Source organism: Leuresthes tenuis, unplaced genomic scaffold, assembly GCF_036924035.1.
Source record: "Leuresthes tenuis unplaced genomic scaffold, fLeuTen1.0.hap1 SCAF_19, whole genome shotgun sequence".
NCBI classification, from domain to species: domain Eukaryota; kingdom Metazoa; phylum Chordata; class Actinopteri; order Atheriniformes; family Atherinopsidae; genus Leuresthes; species Leuresthes tenuis.
In genome coordinates this window covers 9,210,319-9,232,820 of record NW_027325373.1, presented here as the reverse complement: position 1 = coordinate 9,232,820, position 22,502 = coordinate 9,210,319, and the positions used below count along the sequence as shown (strand labels likewise).

The 22,502-nt window shown below is 37.4% G+C and overlaps 1 protein-coding gene across 1 annotated transcript in view; it reads right to left on the bottom strand.

The window, feature by feature from the left end:
* Positions 1–2,593: 2,593 nt before the first annotated feature.
* LOC140277416 (transmembrane protein 132D-like) overlaps positions 2,594–22,502 on the bottom strand; it is a 142,605-nt gene continuing 122,696 nt past the window's right edge. Inside the window, exons 6-10 of the mRNA XM_072372422.1 lie at positions 19,202–19,345; positions 15,831–16,039; positions 10,853–11,162; positions 5,449–5,640; positions 2,594–4,941 (exon numbers count right to left, since the gene is read on the bottom strand). Coding sequence (XP_072228523.1) covers positions 3,859–4,941; positions 5,449–5,640; positions 10,853–11,162; positions 15,831–16,039; positions 19,202–19,345 — 1,938 coding nt within the window. The 3' untranslated portion in view covers positions 2,594–3,858. The remainder of the gene's footprint in view (positions 4,942–5,448; positions 5,641–10,852; positions 11,163–15,830; positions 16,040–19,201; positions 19,346–22,502) is intronic.

The window sequence follows — 22,502 nt, the reverse complement described above, 5'->3', positions numbered from 1 at the left end:
AATAAAGAAAACAATACCCCATTCAAACCTGCTTAAATGCACTATTCTAAGCCATAAATCAAAGTGATAGGTACACACACGCACACACACACACGCACACACACACAAACAGGATAATTCTTTACAATCCATCTACACTCAACCAATGACAAACATACAATCAGAAGGCCAAAAGGAATACCCACTTATCAGGGTACACATATGTGAACAGTAGTAACTCAGATCTTACAATCTGTAATGTCTCTCTTTTAGACTATTGACGGTTAGGGCTGAAATTTATTATTTTCACTATGCTATCATCACCTTAATGGACGCCATATTTATGCTTCACAAGTACATTATGTGCACAGTTATTAGGCAAGTCATATTTTTGGAGGATTATTTATAATAATGAACAACTACAGTGCTCTCGGTCAATCCAAAATGGTCAATTGGTGTCTCTAAAAAATTGTCCTTAGGAGTGAGTGTGAGTGTGTATGAGGCTGTTTGTCTTGTTTGTCTCTGTGTGGCCCTGTGATGGACTGGCGACCTGTCCAGGGTGTACCACGCCTCTCGCCTGATGACCGCTAGGATAGGCTCCAGGCCCCCCGCAACCCGACTAAGGAGTACCGGATTTTTATATACCTGGATTAAGCGGGTATAGAAAATGGATGGATGGATTTGATTATGATTTCAATGAATTGAACTCTAATTGGCTTGAGTGCCTTGAGATGACAAGGCTAAATTGAATTGTGCGTGTGCCTGTGTGTGTGTGTGTGTGTAAATAGAAAAAAGGACTAAGACCACAGATCCTTAACTAGATGAGGTAAGACTGTGGACTAAAAAATGTTCAGTTGTGCACTTCTTATATCATTAATGTAATTGGTGATGTTTGCCACAGTGCAAGTCAAAGGACTGAAATGGCAAGGAGATGAAAAGCAGAAATAGTCCCCTTGAGGACTGTTGTCATAGCAACAGTAGGAAAATTTAGGAAATGGGATAACTAGTCATGTATCGGCATTGCAAATGTCAGTGGAGATGGTCTGTAATGGTGTAAGGGCTCTGTTCCATTATACCTGACAGTAGCTGTCGGTTACTTAGCGCGCTAGAGTGCAGACCCAGAGATTTTTGTGTCAGCAAGAAAGATATCAAGCATTTGAGCATAGAGGACAAAGGCACACACCTAAATTTGCTGAGAGTGAAAGGCAGCAGTAGTGGTTTGGAGCACTTCAATGGCAAGGAGAAAGAAGGTGAAAAGATTTGTGGACTGGAAGAGTTTGTAAAGGAATAAAAGAAGTAACAGAGATCTTTTCAAAATGATGAAGTTTCTTTTTTTTTGTAAAAAAGGGTAAATGAACACACTTCAGTAGGATTAAGCCAGAAAGCTTGGAAAAACAAATTTGACTTAACATTGGCTTGTTACTTAGCTGGCGATTCACCAGAGAAGGAAACAGTTAGGCGAGGAAAGATCAGAAGGTCTTTTGGTCTTTTAACCTGCTCTAATTGATTGACTTAAATCACAAAGTACTACGCTATTTAGGTAAGATTGCAAAAATCTCATTATCACTGGCTTCTTATTCTAAAAAAAAAAAAAACATGCTTTACAGTTTTCTAGTAACCTGGGGACATCTCCATTAGGTTTAGTTTAATCAAGGCTCAAAGTATATCTGAATAGGTATAGTAAATGTGCAAGACAAATTACATAGGAAATGCCACATTAACATGTAATAAGAATGAACTAAGTGATCTCTAATTAGGCTGCCCTTTGAGAAAGGGGTGTGTCTGTGAACCTGGGAAAAAGACTAATTGTCTGAGTAGGTTACACTTGGCCTTTAACTTTTTTAATAGTAAATTATGATACTCATGGGTCCCTGTACATGGTAAGTTTATTATATTTAACTTTACTCTTGCCCCTTATTGGATACAGCATTACTTAACTTCTTATGGTTTTGAAATAGTCTTTTATCAACCTGCTTCTTCTTTTTCTCCACTGATGATGCTCTTAATTAATACAGTAGGTATAGAAATGTTGTATCTGGGATGACAACTTCTTGCCTTTGTGCTTTCAAAAACACTTGTGTTGTCACAGCGACTCATGCCCACGACAAAAATTTTTTCAGTCAAAAGTTAATTGTATTTTTGCTTAAAAATATGCTTAAAAACAAATAATGGAAAACATACTTTTACTTGAACATTTATTCTTTCAAAGGCAAGTACTTACCACGCAGACAGTCAAACTTTTCTCCCTAAACAAGGGATGTCAAACTCCGGTCCTCGAGGGCCGCTGTCCTGCAGGTTTTAGATTTTTCCCTGCTTCAACGCACCTGATTCAGATTAATTGAATCTCTTCAAAAGATTGTTACATTCTGCACAAACCAGCTAATGAGGCATTGATCTCAATCAGGGGTATCTAAAACCTGCAGGACAGCGGCCCTTGAGGACTGGAGTTTGACATCCCTGCCATAAACAGTCAGCTGTACCAACTGTCAATAACAAGAACAACAGGAATTTGTGAATCCATCATTTACGCACCCACATAAATGAGTCAGATCAGCAAGTCTAGGCAGAGTGAAATTAGACCAATGAATCACACAGACCAACAAGAGTCACCTTCAGTTTTAATTAGTCCAGCAGCCAATTTTAAAACAGAGATACAGTAGAAAATGATGGACCTGACTTACACCGCCATATGACAAAAGGGGTGAAACAGGTCAGATACGGACTTTCATTTTCACAGTTTTTCATTATGTTCTTTCATTCATTTTCATGATTTTTTTTATGGGATCCAAAATAAAACATATATAAAACATAGTATCTTAAAAAATTAAGTGAGTTCTTTGTTCTCCTATCAAGTCGAGTGAAACAACGTATAAACTGATTATATGGAATGAAACATTGTGTCTAACATTACTTATGTGATTGTCGATGTTTTTGATACTGCTCACTATATTTTTAAGTTGCATGTAACTCAAACTGATATATTCATAATATGAGGGCATTGGAATTGAGTAGTATTGAAAGTCCACTTTAAGTCATTATGCAGGAGGATGATCAATCATCACCAATAAAAAAAATAATATAAAAAGGGAAAAAAACTCTAAACCAATATCAACATACTAAATCCAAACTGTCCCACAATGAATGCAATAATACTAAACTGACATATCTCCAAGGGTACTGTTTTTAGTTATCTACACTTCTTCGATTTGGGTACCAGACCGAACACACATGCCTCCTTTTAAGTAACATCATGCATGGATCTGATTTCTGGAGACTAAACAAAACTAAAACCCAAACAAGAACAAAACTAAAACCAAACAGCACTTTACAAAATGTTACTATACATACAGTACCTCCAAATAAACCTTTGCATTTATATACATTACAAAATTGCTTTAATCTCTCCTTTCCTATAATCTACAACTGCTGGCATGTGGTAAGGGGCATACAGCAACTCTAGCAAATGAAAGTACATTGAAAAATAAAGGTACAAAAGGTACAACAAATACAGCATTAAATCATAGTGATAGAAAAAACAAAAAAAAACCCAAAAAGCAGTCTAGACATTGCTTCGAAAAGGAAACTGAACATCAATTGAAGACAAATAACATACATTTAAGTTAAGCAACAATACCATTTTCACATTTCTCCTTTTATAACTATGTTTTTGAGTCGTGGCAAATAATGTCTTGTAATTTGTTGCACGATCCATTCTGAGTCATGGAAACAACAGTGGTCAAGTCCACTGTTCTGAGTTTATGGTGAGGTGTTGAGCTAAACAACAGCCATCATTCTGTTTCTTAACCTTTTTCTTCTTTCCTTGTTCTGAAGGCATTCAGGTGAGTTTTTCTGAAGTTCATTGAAAACCCCCAGTACCCCTTACACAGTGTTTTTAATTGCATTCTCATTAAGCTTTTCCATGTAGGTCCTAAGATCCTTTGAGTCCCCAAGCTCGATGTCTGGACATACCCATTTTATCTCACTGGTCTGCACTAGTGCTAATGGGCTGAGAGCTGGACATCCATTACTGGACTTCACATTGGAGAAAGTGGTAAATTTCACCCTCTTTCTCTTGGTGGTGGGTGAGTTAAGGGACTCATTCTTGTGATCTCTTCCACTTGAGCTACATCCTCCACCACCAGTACCACCACGCTGGATGCCTCCATTCAATAATTGACTACCTTCCTCTAGGCCACCGCCTAGTTCTTCATGCTGCTGTTGTTGCAGACAGAGTCCCTCCTCTTGACCAAGCCAAACCCAATCGTGGGCATGGGGCATAGCCTCTGGAGCTTCCAGAGACAAATGCTTGCTACGATACTTATATGCATAAGAAATGCAGTTAATAAGAAAAACTAGAATGGCCAGACAGAAGACTCCCAGCAAGGCATACATACCAATTTCCAAGTCTGTCAGGCCTCGTCGAGATGGCAACAAGTCCTCATCAGTGGTGCGGCTCCGTGGCAGCTCGGCCTGGTCTGGATATTCAGAGAATTGGTTTGGGATCCTTGCACCATTGTCTGCGGCTAAACGGCTCCCGTTAGGCCTCACTGGAACGTGGCCCCTGATAGTAGTGGCTCCACGGTTAATTAACCCAGTTTCCATGTCAGAGATAGATCCACCATAATATGGAGGATCAGGACGTGTTCTTCTGTCTCCTGGTTGTCTATATTGCCCCTCGGGCTGGCCAAACCTTACCTGTATATTTACCATTCCTGTGGCTAAAGTAGTACGTCTTTTACCCTTCTGGCACACTTCTGATGGACTCATTTCAACACGCACAAGCAAACCCTGACCTTCACCCTTGGCGACAACGATGGGCCACTTCCAAGAAGTACTGTGCTGCACCCCCACCACCTGTTCATCCAAAGAAGTGGCTCCCAGGGTAAAATGGGCAGGGTTATAGTTGTCTAGAGGAGTCATGGATCCATCACTGAACTGGAGCCAAGCACTGATGAGGGCCTCCTGTGAAAATAGACACATAGCCAAACACAAATTGGTTACCCAGCAGTTACCCAGAGTGAAAATAATTCCAAAATAACTCCCAAAACATACATCTGTGTATTCCTGTTGAATGCATGAGGACCACTAAACAGACAAAATAAATGGCAATGAGGGACATGTCTGTCTTAATTATAGTGTAGAGGTTCACTGAAACAACAGGACAGAATGGATTTGAAACTATTCTACCAAAAGACAAATATTCTCATGGGTTGAGACTGTAGGCTTATAGGAATAACTGTTCAGCAGTTGAGATACAAATCAAAGAGAAAACTTCACTATATCAAGAATGAATTAATCTAAAAGAAAAATCTCAATGAACATTATAGACTAACCATGATCGAATAATGAATTTACAATCCAAAAACAATCCACACAACAGTGCTAACACACTGATTTGACATTTCTCTATTAAAGTAATATTGAAAAATATCAAGACGTTTTTAACGATGTATTTGAAGGAAACTGTACCTGTTTTAGTGATTCAATGACTTCCTGTGTTGTTGCAGTGGCGACAATGGCCCTGTTGCTCCCTGGGCTCAGTTGCAGGGATAGAGAGAGTCCAGACACCAACTGCACCCCAAGCTCAGTTACGCTCACTTTGTCATCTAGCACACTGATGCTCTTCTCAGCCAGGACCAATGATGTAAGAGGGGACAGCACCTGCAAAACAGGAAAAAACTACATATTTCTAACTTCTCGTGGTAGCTTATCAGGATCTAAGAAAACATTTGAATTGTAAAAATAGAACAGGAGTTAGCACCCCCTCTCATTGACAAAAACCTTTGAGTAGATAATTACAAGTCCAGTTCCAGAGATTTGCAAGTCTCATCCCGCAAATCTAAATTGAGTTCTCTTCCTTTGATGTCCCTTCTTCAATTTCAGTTGAACAGAAAAACAAAAATAAACTCGCTTCACTATTGTCATTCGTGATTAGAATAGATATGGGAAAAAATATTACTCTCTTTCCCTTCTGTCTCTTTGACTTTTGTTTGTTTATCTGCTAGCACAGGAGTTAATGTTTTTTTCTGACCCCTAAAGTTCTAACATTTAACTCCTCCTGGGTTTGTGCCATAGTGACAATGATAACCATGTGATTTAAATTACATACTGATTATAATCGAATTTGCTCCTTGAACGTAATGATGCTATTTCCAGCTATGTTGCTCGACTGACACATTACTATGGATTACAAAATTCCTTTACGTCTTTGTTTACACTTGGAATAAAATACATATCAATTCCATTATAATGCACATCTTTTACATTCTAATCAACAATGGACACCATATGCTAATGCAAATGTGTAGTGATTAAAATAGAAGTACTGTATTGTTATCTTTAACCTACTAACATATTCTCACACTTTCTGAGTTGCCAGAGGTGTAAGTATGTAAATATCTGTGATTTTGTTATGAGATGAGAATCTCTCCTATCTGCTCCAATTAGGGCTTTGGTCTCCCCTGCAGCCACCCCCACATGGCTGCATTTACCAGCCATAATGAACTGTCAGCAATGATCACTGCCTCATTTGTACAGACCCATTTTCCTCTTGTCCTCCGTTTGGTTTACCTCTTTGCATTTTCCCTTTTGCTTCCTCAAAGTGATATCCTCCAACTTGTTCAGTAGCTAACTGTATGGTCTCAGTTCAGGATGTACATTTTACCCTTTCCTCTGAGGTGGGGGTAAAGATTACAAAAGGAAGCTGTTGAGCTTGGTGAAGATTTCTTAACTAGCATTTAAGCTTGCGCAATGATTCTTTTTCTTTGTTATTACAGGAAAAGGGAAAGCAAAATGTGAATTGACACACCTAAGAGCTTGAATACAAGCAACTGGTCTGATTACCATAACCTGGATGACTGAGAATCAACATGAACATAGTGCATTAACACATTATATTGTTAATCTGAAAATTATGGCCGGTTCTTTAAGTGAAAAGTGTCATGTGTGTGGGTTTTTTGGTGTTTTTTGATTTCTCTGTTATGACTTTAGGTTTTTCAGGTTTCTGTTTAGTGTGTTTTCCCCAGTCACTCTTGCACATCATTAGGTTCATCCATGTCACCTGTTTGTTTTCACAGCTGCACTCAATCCCCAATCACAGTGCCAGATCCTCACTGTTCACTACCATTCATGTTGTCAGGTTGGTCTGTACTCGTTCTTGCTCATAGTCATTGTTTCATAGTTCAAGTCATGTTTTGTTTTGTTAGTTTTCATGTTCAAAGTTTTTTGTAATCCGGCTCAGCTTTTTGTGTGTGTTAAGAAATCCAGTTTTCTTTATAAATATCTGCATCCGGGTCCTCCCTCTACACCATTCGTGACAAAAAGTTATGGTAAAACAACTTAATCAAACACACTTTGCCTCCATTTTTGATTGTTTAAATTACACAAATGAGCCAATTTCTACAGTTATCAAATATAATCAAACTTTAGCTTACAACTTAAACTACTGAAAAATTAATATAAGGGTACATGATGTATAGTTTATGAAATCATACAGAACCTTCTCTGAGCTAAATAATCTTCCAACCATGTCAGGGATGACCTGACTCTTTTTCCTCTAAAACTGCTATATATAAACTATCTGCAAGAGAGCACTGCAGAATTCCTCAAACAGATCAACACTCATTCCTTCCAAACCTTGACCACAATATACTAACAAATGTCCAGAGTTGTTACAGTTCTCATCTTTAGATGTCAAGACAGTTTTAGTAGTAGACATAGTGCTTCTCCTCTTCTCGTCAAAGTTAAGCATGTCCTCCATCCCATTAAAGAAAGTGTAGATCCTGACTTATGGCTATATCCCTAACTGTGAGATCCTAACAATAGGCTTTCAGATGTTGTCAAGTCCATTTCCCACACCGGTTCCTGAGTTTACAGATTCTGTCATTCTACCCCCAGAGAGCAATTAAATACTCTTTCCATGCTTACCTTTCCTAATCAAAGTTGTCAGAGTCTTGTCTTGTGCGATTTCAGTCAATCAAGGAGGGTTTACAACCTGAAAGCCTCAAAATCCCATTTGTACCTGGATATGATCTAATGCAACCATCAAAATAATTTGACTTACCCAAGCCACATAAATCTGACTCACACTGATACTTTTGCAAAGATTATCAGTAAAATGAGTTTTGTATGCAAGTATCCCATTTCTATCCCATGTCGGAATGAGTGTACATAAATTCATTACATTATTCCTCTTTCTGCTGCTACACCTTCAAACGTGCAGCACATTATACAGATTAACATACTAATTCTATGGACGCAATGGGGTCTTATACATCAGTGGTCATTTGAAATCCTTTGCTTCGGTTTGAATGTCGGATGTGCATCTTCAGTTGTAATACTTTGCAACTGAATCCTAATAAAACTCACACTGTTTTATATTAAAAATAAACTTGAACTGAATTAGAATTCAACGATGAGGTTGCACTGGTGCTTGATTGTTGAGAATTAATCCTGATAAAATAAGGTTTAAAAGCAAAACAAACAAGAAAGTACATTTAGCTCTGTTCAGTAATTATAAACGTTGAGCATATTTTTTCAATGAAGTTTCATATAAAGATCAAAGATCGATGTTCTTTGGAAAAAAATGAATACAAGCTTTGGACTTTTTTCTTACACAGCATAACAATATTAAGTACAGGTGAAGAGGAAACCAATCACCAATTATAACAAATATTTGTTCTTCACCCTCACTTGCATTGATATTGGATTGGTATATTTGTACATTTTGGCTGAGATGCTTTGAGGGAACCGGACAAGGAACAGTTCTTTTCACAAGTGAACTATGAATAAAATTCTCTGGAAATAATATAGTAATATAGATTATAGGAAATATAGATACTAAAATGGATTACATTGTTTAGTGGGAAATTAGCCAAGCCTCAGCTGTTTAACATGTTACAAGTATTAAAAGTAAATATTAATGTTTCAGATGTAGTTGGAGTGATGTGAAGCATCATGTAGACATGAACAATCCTGCAGTGCATGCAACTCTTCATTGCATGAAGAGCAGGAGATTGGGATCCAAAGTCCTGTGTTTCAACACAGTTTTTTCCTGTGCTGGCTTGTAAATGCCAGGCTGATGTTGATTTATGGTGTGAGAGAAACACACGTTTTATACCGAGCAAGGCCCTGATTGTATCATGAAATAAATAGGATTTTGAGTATTGTGAAGTGTGGTGTGAGCATGTGGGTACGTGTATCAGGGAGAAATATTGTGAAAGGTTGAGAAAATGAAAGCCCGCGCAGGTGTGAGCTTTTATTAGACGTGCCATTAAGGGATGTTTTTCTGTCAACTCAAGATAAGCTTAAGTGTTTGTGCCATGCTGCCACCAATAGGGATGCAATTTTGAATCTTACTCCCTTTCCATTGCAAAAACCTGTTCTGTCCTACTCCACATACCCCAAAGTCTCTTTTTTTGTATTTATTTCTGGTTATACTGTCCAAACGGTATGTAAACATCCAATAGAAGAAACACAGACTCAAATACAGAATATTGTGGGTTCATAAAAAGTTTGGAAAGGGACATAGAGGATAACCACAGGATAAGCAAACATGGTATTTGGATTCAAAACCAGCTCTAGGACTACTATTTTTCAATTCCTTCTTTTTATACTTTGTTCTGCTATAACTTTGTTCGGCATTTAAAGTATTTCACTGTAGGTCATAAGAGTACTTGTTTAGCGGGAAGAAAAAAATCAAGGTTAGGCTTTAAAACATGCAAGATTTTGTTTCAGGAAACTGCAGTGACATTTAGCATGTTTTCGTGCACTTTTGGGTCATGCTATGATTCAATTTTGAACTGGTCATATGGTTGGACCACTGTACTTGTCCAAGTAATTATGCATGTGAAGGAAATTAAGTTATTGACCGAAACTCTGAAGTTAGTTGTAAGATGTCACCAAAACAGCTGAGAAACCATTTAGCTTACAGCAAATGGTTATATAGCTCTCTACATTACTTAACATACAATTTTTTTGTTGAACCGATAGATGGACATGATTCTTTTGTGGTTATTTTTTGTTTTTACTGGCATGTTCTTCTGTGTACAGGTATTTTCTGTTCTTTCCAGGTCAAGGAACTGTGGAGTAATTGGACCCCTAATTGCATTTTCTGAGAGAGTCTGGCTTTGAGAGCTTTGATTTCATAAAATGTATTTTAAACATCTGGCTTTAGACTGACTGATTTTTTATCTTTTTAATGTCATGTAACTGTACAAATTTTCAATCTTGTCATGGCAACAAATCAGTCAATTATTGGTTGCTCTTAGGCAGTCTATTTTTACCACTTGTTCTCCATTGCATCTGGAAATCAAATGCTGAATCGATATATTTTCATGCAGAGTTTGCGAGAAACTGTATAACAGAAAGAGAAAATAAAGTAGAAGGTAAATAAACAAAGTGAAATGTTCAAACTTGTTAACTTTTGAGGTGATGAGTTGGTTGCTAAATTCCTTGAGGCTTAACTGCGTTTTGACCTCTCAACATAAGAATGGTGAACTAAGAATATGTGCTGCTTGTATCTATTTTTGGCACATTTTCTCTTGAATTTCCCATAAACCACCAGGTTCTTTATCCTGTCACTATGTCAGATTATCAGTTCATACAAAAAGTGTTTGTCGTGGATTTTTCTTTGTTAGAAAAAACAAAACCAATCAGAACTGTGTAGGCAAGTAAGTAAATCTGTTAGCTGTCTCAAAGAGGTAACAATTCTATTGATTGACTAATCTCAAGTTAGCTTCTTCCAGCAATTATCTCTGCAGCTGTGCCTTAAACAGATGTATGTGTCACCTGCTGATTAGCTGGGGCAATGTAACAATCAAAATGTAAAAACAAAGAACCTAGTTTAAAGAAATAAATTATATATCCTCACAACCTGTAGTTTGGTTGTTCCAGCGCTCAGTCCGATGAGAACTTGACCCTCCAGCAGTTCGGCAATCTTCCGGTCCTCCACCCTCAGAGATTGCCTGACCAGTTGTGTCACATCCACCTGCCAGTCACTACCCAGCAGGAAGATCATCTGACCCAGCCCGTCCTCTTCCATAGCTTCTTTAATTTCTCCACTATCTGCCACAAAGTGTGTGAGGACCCGCAGAGTGGTGCTCTGGTACTGGGCTACACAGGCATTTTCTGTCCTCTCCTCTGATGCATCAGCACCTTTCTTGTCATCAGTGACCCTCTCATACCTAAAAGAGAAGGACAACAAGCATAGTTTGAGCTATGAGGAAAAGGCCCACATCAATTGATGAAAAACGCAGAAAGAATCCATTTACTTCAAGCAGTTTCTGAGGTAAAAGGCAATGAAAGCGCTTTGCTTTTAGAGAACAAAGAACAAGATATGCAAAAAGTAATTGTACTTTCTTGTGACAGATTTATTCATTTTTTTCTTTTCACTAATAAATTCTGTGACGTTTTAAACCTCTGATGTATTTAAAGCTGTCAAATACTCCACTATGTTGTGCTGCATGTTCGGCTGACATTCCTAAAGTCAGTCTCCTAGGGTTTTCAAAAATCCATTAAAAACAGCTTGCAGAGACAAACTGCTGCCTAGCTTGCTTTCTCATTTCCTTTAAAAGGGCAACTGATATTTTTCTGTATGTCTGCCATTTACTTGGCCTGCAGTGAACGCTTTGGAGATAAAGCCATCTCAAAATATACATTTCATAACAACTAAATGTTTGCAAACCCAGCAGGGGGACTTTGGGGGATTCTATTATTTTGTTCTTAGGCATGTTGGATTGTAGACCCCTTTATCACATCAACGGACCCACATTAGACTTAATGAGGTAGAGGTGAGAAAAGGTGAGAAAAGGGGAATAATATAAAATCCTTCAGTGGGTTACATTTGTGTACTAACAGATGCCACTGTGCAATTTGCAAGACTTACAAACAATGATGCAAGAAGAGAGTAAAATGTAACTGGTTCAATGTGGGAAAAGAATTATGAATAAAATATTGTCTCAAACCCTCAACAGACAATGTTAAAATGTCAACCAGCTGTTTCATACATGCTTTACTGTTGTTCATACTATTGAAAGTTTAATACAGCACTGAAACACAGAATTAAAGCACAATGTATCTGCTTGCTTGCATTAAGGTCCTGTTTTACTCATTTTTACTTATTTTCATTAATTATATTGCATTGTCTTTGCAGTTTATCTATGACTTTTTTTCAAAATAGGCATATTTCTTATCCTTCTGCTACTTTCTTCCACCACACGTTATCTCTGGATTTGTTTTGTTTTGACATGCATTGCTATTGTAATCTGTCTCTGACTCTGCATGTCTGACTCTCTGTAAATCAGTCTCTAACCAGAATTTGCTCTAATCTTTTTTTCCCAACTTTCCTCTTCTACTTTTTCTCCCCCTCTCTGACTATCCTACATCTTTTATTCTTATTCTTTCAAGCTCTGCTTGCCTCTCTTCCAGTCAGGTGGCCAGGGGGGAGTGACAGTGACAGTTTCCATTAGGTTTAATGAGGCATGGCCGGCCAGGCAGAAAAATGGGCTGACAGGTTAACATGTTGTGGCCCAGTGGCTTGGCTTAGTTCCTAACCTGCATTCACCGTGCCCGTGACCCCCCCACCCCCCACCCTTTCCATCTTCTCTTCCTCCACATGAGTGAGGGGACAGCAATCTACACCAAGGTGACATTTGTGGCTAGAGGCAGAAACATGGGGTCAGGGCATGTTTGTAGCTGTGAGTGACAGGTCACCTATGGTGTTGGACTTTAATGAGGTGGTCTGGGCACTTCTGTGAAAGTGAATGAGCACTCACTTAGCTGGAGAACACACTCATTGAAAAAAGACAATGCCAAGAAATGAATGCCCACTTAGATTTCTACTATTTTTTTGCTTCTTAAAATCCACACATTCTGTAAACTACAAATAGAAAGCATTCTCCATGGAGTAATGCCCTTTTGAAAGATTAATGTGATTCAGCATTGATTGCAAGGGGGTATTTGTGTAATAGTGCCCCCCTGTGGGCTTCAGGTGGATTTTAAATGCAGTGACTTTGTGATAGGAAGGGTACAGCAGTATGCACAGTTTTTCATGCCACAAGACACAAAATACCTATAGGTAATGTTCTAAATCTGATTAAAGTGGTATTGATCTTATCAGGTGCTTAGCTTGCTCAAAAGTTGATGCACCTTAATGATAGCCAAGATGACTGGCATAAATTACCCTATTGCTGGAAAAAGTGCATCCTCATTGTAGTGTATCTTGGCTGACAAGTCAGAAAATGCCACTGTAATGAATTGCTAAATAATGCAGGCATATTGTAAAAACAGAGACCAAAGACAACGTGATCTGTAAATGTCCAACTGAATGTGTGTCATGATCAGAATAACAATAAAAAAAACAATCAAAAGGAAGATTGTGAGAGATTAAGAGAGAGATATTTTCCTTTTTCTGTTATGTCTTGTATATTTTGTGTTTTGTTCAAAAACTACAACTTGACCTCATCATGTGATGATGATGATGAATACCTGGAAGTTATCTTTTAAAAGTACAGTAGTGCTTTCAAACCAAAGGTGTAGCACTGTGTATACACACTCTATTTATATTTGGAAATGTACATACAGGTGAAAATTCAAGCCATACAGAATATTTAAATTTCGATAACAAATCAAATGCTGAAACTAAGACATCACGTTTTTTTTTTTTTTTAAATGACCCGGCAACACACCAGGAGAGCCAGCAGTGCACCCTGGAAGTTCAAGGGCTGCACAACTACTCAGATAACCAAAGTTTACACTCGGTTCTTAATTTATTTTGTGCAGAACCAAGGTAATAGAAAGTTGAGGTCTACCAGAAACACCTGGTGCTTATTTTACCTGGTAATTTCATATATTTTACCAGAAACAGCTGCAATCAATGGATATATAGTTATACTACTGTGACAGCTGGATGAAGTCTCTCTCTCCCTCACTGATGTGCTCACACTGTGCTTCTTGATGGTTGGATGCTTGAAGGACAAGCTCATCATAAGAATGTAAGCTTAACAATGTAATAAAAGTAGGTAACTAAGTCCACAGCTGGAAGGTAACAGAAATATGTAATATCTGCTGTGTGTGTTTGAGAATTTCACATCTAAGCAAGTTGCCTCGGTTAAAATGAACTCCATTTGACCTTGTGGTTCCTCTGAGCTGATCTGATATCTGTCCTCAGCAGACAACACCCCCAGCGTCTCAGAGCAGGGAGCGCTGGCCCTGTCCTCATGATCTTATTTACTTGGTGAGTGTTTTAACCCTTCATCCTTTAGGTGAAGGGTAACTTAATCATTGGTCTGAATATACATTTTCAAAAACATAACATGTTGGAAACATAAATGGAGTGTATACACAGTGCCACACCTGTGTTTTGACAGCTTATTATAACACAAGTTTATTTCTGCTTTACTCAGACGTTGAAGAACTGGTGATGCAACAGAGTAGCAAACATGCCCCTGTTCAAACTCTTTTAAAATGTTCTTTTAAAATTAAAATGTTACTGGCATGAAAATAAGAATCCGCATGGTTTTTAAAAAACACATTTCTTGTTGAATATGGGGTTTGAAATAATTTAAAACAGGATCTATTAATTCTATTTACATCACAGGGTGACCCAGCTTTAGTGGAAAAATTTTTACACAACATAATTTAGATCTCTAATCTAAACTTGATTATCATACAAAATAAATAAATATCCAACCCCAAAGATCTGTATAGTATGTCGTTTGCCATGTAATGTAATAACTGTATAGACTACAATACAAATAGTGTATTAATGTAATGTTCTGGCTAATATGAAAGGGATAATTGAGTGTTTTTGAGCTATTGTCTGTATAGTCATGGTAAATAATGATTATAATAGCTATTATTAGATGTAAATGAGTCAATGTGCTTCACTGATCTTCTGTTTTCATTTGTATATTATATTCTAATTAGCCATATTCATATTAGAAGAAAAATCACGAAATATCTTTACAACTGTCTAGTCTTACAACGGTCTTGTAAATCCTACGCTGTGCTGCACAATTAATTGAATATGGTACTTTATGACTTTCTTGCCTCAGAATTTTGCATGGGCTCTGTAATGCTCTAAATTTTCACTCATTCTTTATGCACTATGAATACTTTTTGGGACCTGACTCATGGACATTAATTATTGAACTCTCATTATACTGCTGACCTTGTATTTTATGCCCCGTATGTCTACACCACCTATGCCAAGCCTATTTAATGTAGGCAACTTTTATTGAATCTTATTAAGTGTCAAATCTGATCATCATAAAGGGGTTGTTCAATGCTTCTCTGTGAATGGCCTGTGCAAATAAATCAAGATTTGTACCAATATTTTCAGTTTCTAATCTTGTGTTTAAATATGTATGGGTACACAATGATTTTTTAAAAAGTATTTTAAAATGTACTTTTGTACTCAATTTAACAATACGTTTTTCAATATATGAGCATAGGGTGTTTGTTCAGACTGTTATATGAAAACGCAAATGTCACTGTCAAGCACATTATTTCACATATCAGAAGCCACAAAGTCCACATAAGGAGGAAGGAGGGGTTGGATGGCATGTGTCGTTATGGGAGGTGAGCTCAAGTGCAACATGTGAAAATTGCTTTTTCTCTCTTCTGAATAAAGTTCAGTAAATAACATGACCACATGTTGCCAGAATACTTTCCCCAGTTCTTAGTTGGTTTCAAACAATAACGTGACTTGGCTGGTGTTAGAAAGGTATACAACATACAAGCCATGGGTATGGTTTGGAAAGGAGGCAGCCTTCAATGTAACATTGATCTTTGATCATGTAACTTGCAACACAAACTGAATACTTTCGATGGAACAGACAACTATGTTTTACCTCCTGTTGCTTGCACTGGAGGGGACCCTCCAGCCTTTAATCTGACTGAGCTCCGGGTCAGCCACATCTATGAGCAAGGGTAAGCGGGGCATCCACACGCTCATCTCCAGCTGTGCACTCAGAAAACTGTAGGTAAAGTTGAGCATGACCTTGCTCTTTCCTCTTGTCTCCTTTCCATTGACATACACATAGTCACAGCGCTCTGAAACCTGATGGGGGAAATTGAGAGAGAAGAAAGAAAAACATTCTGTTTTAAACCTAATACTTTGACAAATTAAAATTTGGTAAGGTAACCACACTGAATGGGATGTTTCTGTATTTCATAATAAAATGTTATTTTGCTTTGAGAAAATCTATTTTTTGTTCTTATGTCCCATCAACAGCCTCTTCTGAGGAACAGAAGTATGGAAAGATTTGGCATTGCTTCAGTGAAATCTCAAGTGTCTGGTCTGCTCAGTTTCTTTCAATGTGTGCAGATCCATCCTTAATGCACCATAATATTTGAGCAAGTATGTGTGCAGATCCATCCTTAATGCACCATAATATGTGAGCAAGTATGTGTGCAGATCCACCCTTAATGCACCATAATATGTGAGCAAGTTTTGTGACTTTGGTCCAACTCAACAGATGGAGCCCTGCAAAGAAACAAACCTGTTTCTTCCAGCCGGAGAACAAACACTCAGAACTGAATTGTGACCAGCTGGATAAAGTACAACTCCAATCAGTGATCCAAGTTCCTCATATGGATCTCCAATATAAAAGAAAAATATAGCAGGGACATCAGAAGGATCTGTAATTATCTTAAAAGCAACAGATTTACTTAATCATTTTCCATTTTTTAGGACCAAATCTTGAATTTTGTTTGTCCATTTTAATTAATTTCAGTCTCAAATGCCATGGTGAGCTTCAATGGCACAACTTCTAATTTCAGCCCATGTCCTTTTTTATAACAGTCCAGTCAGAAGAATACTGTCATCTGTCTCCATTGCTTTGCATATGACTTGGCAACTTTACTCTTAAATATTGTCAGATCAGCTCATGTCTCTGAGGAACAAACTGACAGCATGGTGTCTGTCAGTTCTCCTATACCCCTCCCTTTAATTTATTCTTTCTCATTCGTTATCACTGTTGTGATTCAGAAGTATCATCTCAAAGTGGGGAGAGGGATGTTTAGGACTTCATGGGGATGTTTTCTCTTTTTCTTTTTTCTTATATATTTGAAGTTATCACTGACATTAATTAAATACACAATCAGGGGGTCCTTAATGATGCTAAACACAGTATCCATATGAATGCATCTTCCAAGAGTCAAACTGTGTTCAATAACTTTAGATAATGTGGCATTATTTGATTAAGTCAGAAGACATCACTTAAACAAAGATGAAAACTGGCACTAAACATCATCATACTGAAGTTTAGTTAATTTAAAATAAATAATGTTTTACAAACTTGCAAGGCAGAATTAATCTGTGGAGTAGCAACTACAATCATGTTTGGGGTGAAAAAAAAAGCTGAAACTCTGACCCTGCTGAACATACCCAATTCAAATAAGTTAGTGAACTCAAAGCAGCTATAACTGAAGTCAGCACAACAGCTGCTAGTCAGCAGCACCTACTGTTCTTTGTTGGATATACTGTACTGAAATAAATGTTCCACTAGATATTATGCAAACAGGAAAGCTCTGTCTCCATTGTTTGAGTTAGAGGAAGCAAAGGTTTGGCAATCTGGCGTAGTTTTGGAGAAAATGTAAATGTATTTTAATAATCTGTGTCTTTTTTGGAACAAACTGTACAGTAGAATGTTATGTTAAAGAAAAATTGCAATAATTGTGTGTGAATCCATTATAGTTTTCAGTAAGAGGCAGAATTAGCAATTCTTCCAGGTTTTTTTATTTAAAAAAGAAAAAAAAAAGTTCCAAATCTATAATGGATAGGAAAAAGTCTTCACCCACTATTTACAGTTTGTCAAACTTTTTCTTTTAGGCTTCAATGGCTGTATTGTATTGAATAAAACAAATTCATTTTAAAATGTCATTATTTACAACAGTTGTATGCACTTGTTTAGCCTGTGAATGGTTAATCAAACTTGTGTGAATCTAGACAGGAGTAAGAAGTATAATATAGAGTCATTGTCTTTCAACAATGGAAGGTTGCAGGTCTGATAACCAACCAAAGGTCCTCGAGGAAGATACTGAACCCCACATTCCCCTCAATCTGTTTCTAAGTTGTAATGTACATTATTGTCAGAATAATGTACAATTCAAAAATATCAATAATGTATTACTTTTTGGTTTATATTCCTCATGCTGATCATTGCAGACAAGCAGGATAACCATCTAATCGATGGCTGTACATGTAAAGTGGGATCGATTAAGTTGAAAATCACATTATCTTTTTGATTGGAGGCTTTAAAGTTCTCTGCCGAACAAAGTGCTTAACAAGTGATGCAGGTTGATGATAATGGATGCTATCGTCAGTGTATGCTCTCTGAAAAATAGATTTTTCACGAATACACATGTGCAACACACTAATATGTGGAACTTCCTGAGAGCGAGTTGAAAGAATCCACTTTAGTCCCGAGTGTCTCTCTTTTTTTTTCTTCTGTTATTATCTCTTCCCTTGTCCCTCACTCTATTCTTCTTTTTATTTGTCAAATTTAGTCTTTACACTTTGGATTCATTTGTACTTTCTCTCATTAAATGTATTGCAACTGATAGCTTTAAATATTGACCTGGGATCTCTGGATGGAGACAATTCTGCACCACAAGAAGAATGTAGCACTCGACTGATCTCAGTAACCTCTTTTATTAAAATTAGTATGTCATGGAAACAGACACAAATCAATATCACTTCTCCATGAAGATTAGTAATTGTGTAAGCAATCATAATGACACTTAACAAATCATCTCTATGGTTGCCATACATGAATGAATGATGACAAAAAAGATAACCAAGTAAAAAAGGAGAAAATTCCAGATGGGCACACAGATGTGTAACAGGGTACACCGTTGGCAGGTTGCTAGTCCATCACATGGCGAACACAGGCAGATAGAAAAGCATGCCAATTAGAAATCAGCCAGAGCACCCAGAGAAAACCCACAGGGAGAACAGCATCCAAACAGAAAGGCCCCAACCTACCAGAAAGTCCAAACCAACAACTTTCTCACTGTAGGGTGACATTGCTTACCCAAACACCACCATTGTACCCTTTTTAAAGACACATTTGTGTAAAATGAAAACAGCATCTGCCTTCTAAACTATTATTAGCTATCAATTGTTCATTCTGTGCATAACTTTAAAGCTGGCCTATAGGAAGACAAATTGACAAAAGCCTATGTAAAAGCAGCTGTTCACAAAGCATGCTTCACTAACCTTGATAACTTGTTCATCTGTAGACTTGCACTCCACTGACTCTGTGACATCTGATATTGCTCCATCTGTCCCTACAGTAACCACTTTCACGGGAACAGCTACTGTACGGCCAGTGAGGACAGCTGTGTTGAGGATCTCTGTATCCTGGAAAGAAAAAGAAAGACACCCATTAGTACACAAGCACACTTCTATCAACTGGTTTAAGATAAATTAAATGGTGTGTATGGTGTCATTCAGGGTAGCAGTATAACCTTTAAGATTAAATGAAAGAGGAAGAAATTAACAAAGGAACATGAAACATGTTCATCCAATTACATGGTAAAAGAGGTGGCCTGCATCATCTGTAGATTGCATCTGCTTGTTATAAGGTTTTGAAAACTGTTTTTCCTTTTTTACTCTACACTACTTAAATGAATTCATAGTTATGAATCTACTTCTGCTTCCTTAAAGGATAAACGCTGACATTTTAAAGCTCAGTCCACAAAGTGTTCTTGAGTTGGGCTCAGAAAACAAAACGCCTTTGTAAGCAGATCTGAGAAAGAAGTGTTGGTCCAGTATATGAAGTCAACATCAGAAACAAAGAAGAAATACTGCTGTATGCTTGGTTAGTTGTGTGTGCTCTTTAACTCAAAGAGGAGTTTCAAGAACCATGTAACTGGAGGTGCTGTCTTCTGCAATTATGGACAACAGTTAACATCTGAGGCCCTTCAGATAAAGTCTGTATTTGAAATGGGCTCAAGCAGCCCAACGTAATGATAAGCAACTGTCATTGGTAATCCAACCCTATTGGTAAGCAAAAGCTGTCTGAAGGCCTAGAGTGGCAAGTGACAAACTTTTTTATAAATTAATTTTCCAGTCTGAAGTCTGGGCTCTGGGGACGATTAATCTTTCTCTTTTTAAAGAAAGACTCCTTGACAGCCACCCTTCCATGGAGACCATTTCTGATGAGGCTTCAGTGGGCAGTGGGTGGATCAAGCGAAGGACCTGTCAGGTCATTGTTGGAGTTTTTCTGACTTCTTTAGGACATCATTTTCTGATCATGTTCATGTGCTGTTGTAGGGTATCTTTTTAGGCCTGACACTCCTTCTTTCGAGTTTCCTAAAAAAAAATTAAGGACACAACTTATACTCAGACATGCAGAGTTTTCAACTAATAGCTCTTTAGGAATCAACTTGTTGGTGCAAGAATACTGTTTACCATTTTTTCTTCTTCATGCAACTACAGAATGGTGAACAAATCATGTGTCTCTGCAACAGGCAGCTGGCAACAAAATGCCAAAAGATACAGTCTTATAGTATTTGCAAGACGTCTGTTATGTGTTAGACACAATACTATTTCAGCCATTAAGTTTGGTGCCTTTTTTACGTTTGAATGTCTGAAAACCTGAAGGTGGGGAAGAAAAAAAACTTGGACACGGGGCCACTTTACAAGATTACAAGAGATTCTGGCTTATTTGAAGCAAATAAGAAGAAACAAGGGGCAGCTCAAGGCTTTTCTCCAAGATGTTACAGTAGCAGTTCTACGTTATAAACAGATTTTGATGTGTAAAATTGGCCTCCTTTAAGTAAATTAGGATCATACCAAAGTCATTCAAGCCCTATACGACTAGTCCACAGAACTCATCTGAAGTAGAAAAAGAAAGAAAAAAAAAATGACAATGATACGCTTTGCCAAATTGCAGTCATTTAAGATATATCATAAGATACACTTGAGAGTGGAAGGCTTCACAGAGGAGCAGGAAGAAGATAATGAGATCAATTAAGACAACGTTTGGTAATCCTTGCGCTCTCAGTGTGTTGGTTGTACAGAGGATTTGCTACTACAGTGGATCCTGCTCATCATTAGTTTCAATAAAAGACTGCTAAGAGGCCCAACCCTTTGAAAGGCAAAGGAACTATGGTCTTCAGAATGCTCTTTGTTCATTGCAACTGTCTTCTGTTCGCTTTTTTTATTTTTTTAATTGCCCTTGTACGGTTTGTGAGATAGAAGACGAGTGATTTAAAGCTCAGCTGTAGATAAAGGGATTCCATGCCTTTCAAGAAAAATGTAGCTAAAGTCCATGAAGTGAAATGAAGACTAAATATGTTTGATTGGCCAGGAGCTTTCGCTGTTGTTTATTTAACACACCAATAATATTCTAACATCACTACTTTGAGGTATTAGGATGAAAATATCAAATCAAGAGTTAAAGTAAAAAGAAAAGTTAAAAGTAAAAAGTTACAGTCAAAAGAAAAAATTCTGTTTTACTTATTTAGCTAAATCACAACAAATGTCATCTAAATGTAGCCTGAGCCTGAGTGTCTTTTGAAATAGTGCCATGTAATTCCAACTTTTCACCAAAGTTTACAAGAAAACAGTATTCAGTTTTGGACCTGTGCTTTTAAATTATTGCAGATAATTCAAAACGTTTCTTATAAATTTTAAATGTGCGAGTGGCTGTTTATCACAAGAATTTCTCACAACATCTGCAAATTTGTTTAGCCAGCCATCAGGGAAACAACATCTGTTCCAAAGAGCAAGGAAGTACTAGAGACAAACAAGAGTATTCTCCAAATAGGAAGCTTTAGTGTTGTCCTTTAAATACAAACATTTAAGACCTGTGATATATTTCAAGTTTCATCACGACATAACATCAATTTGTGGAAATCACAAATGAGTTTAATATGAAAAAATAAGACATGGAACATTTGAAGTTTTTTCATAGCTTTAAATGACATTTCTGCATATCGTATGTTACAAAACATCTGAGACACTCCTAAAACCCATCAATCCTTGTCAATGAACAAAGACATATTTGCTGATAATTGTATGTTGCCACTGACAAATAAGAATCTTTAAAAGGTGCTCTTTTTGTTCTCCGCTGCTATGGGTAATGGAAAGTGTTTAAAGTATTTAATGAGCCATTAGTTCTTGAACAACACTATCAGAAGAGGCCTTAATGAGCTCCAGTTATATGCACTGTGGAAACCGTCCATGCCCCAAAGAGCTTAATATCAGTGAAGCTCGGATCTCATCCACATGATGACAGCAAACAATTTCTTTACTGAAATTCAGAAAAATCAAACAGGACAGCTTCAGTGATGCACAAGGCACAAATGATGTGTCTTATTCCCTGAAATTCAACTACCTCTCACCGAGCATCGCCATTCTGCCTAATACCCACCTGGAGTTATGAATATTTTAAAAGCATGTCCTATCCATGGATGCTATTCTAACACATAGCAGATAAACAGCAAATTGCTATATCAGTACACATATACTCTACATACACCCACCCACTTATCTTCATGCACAGCAAACA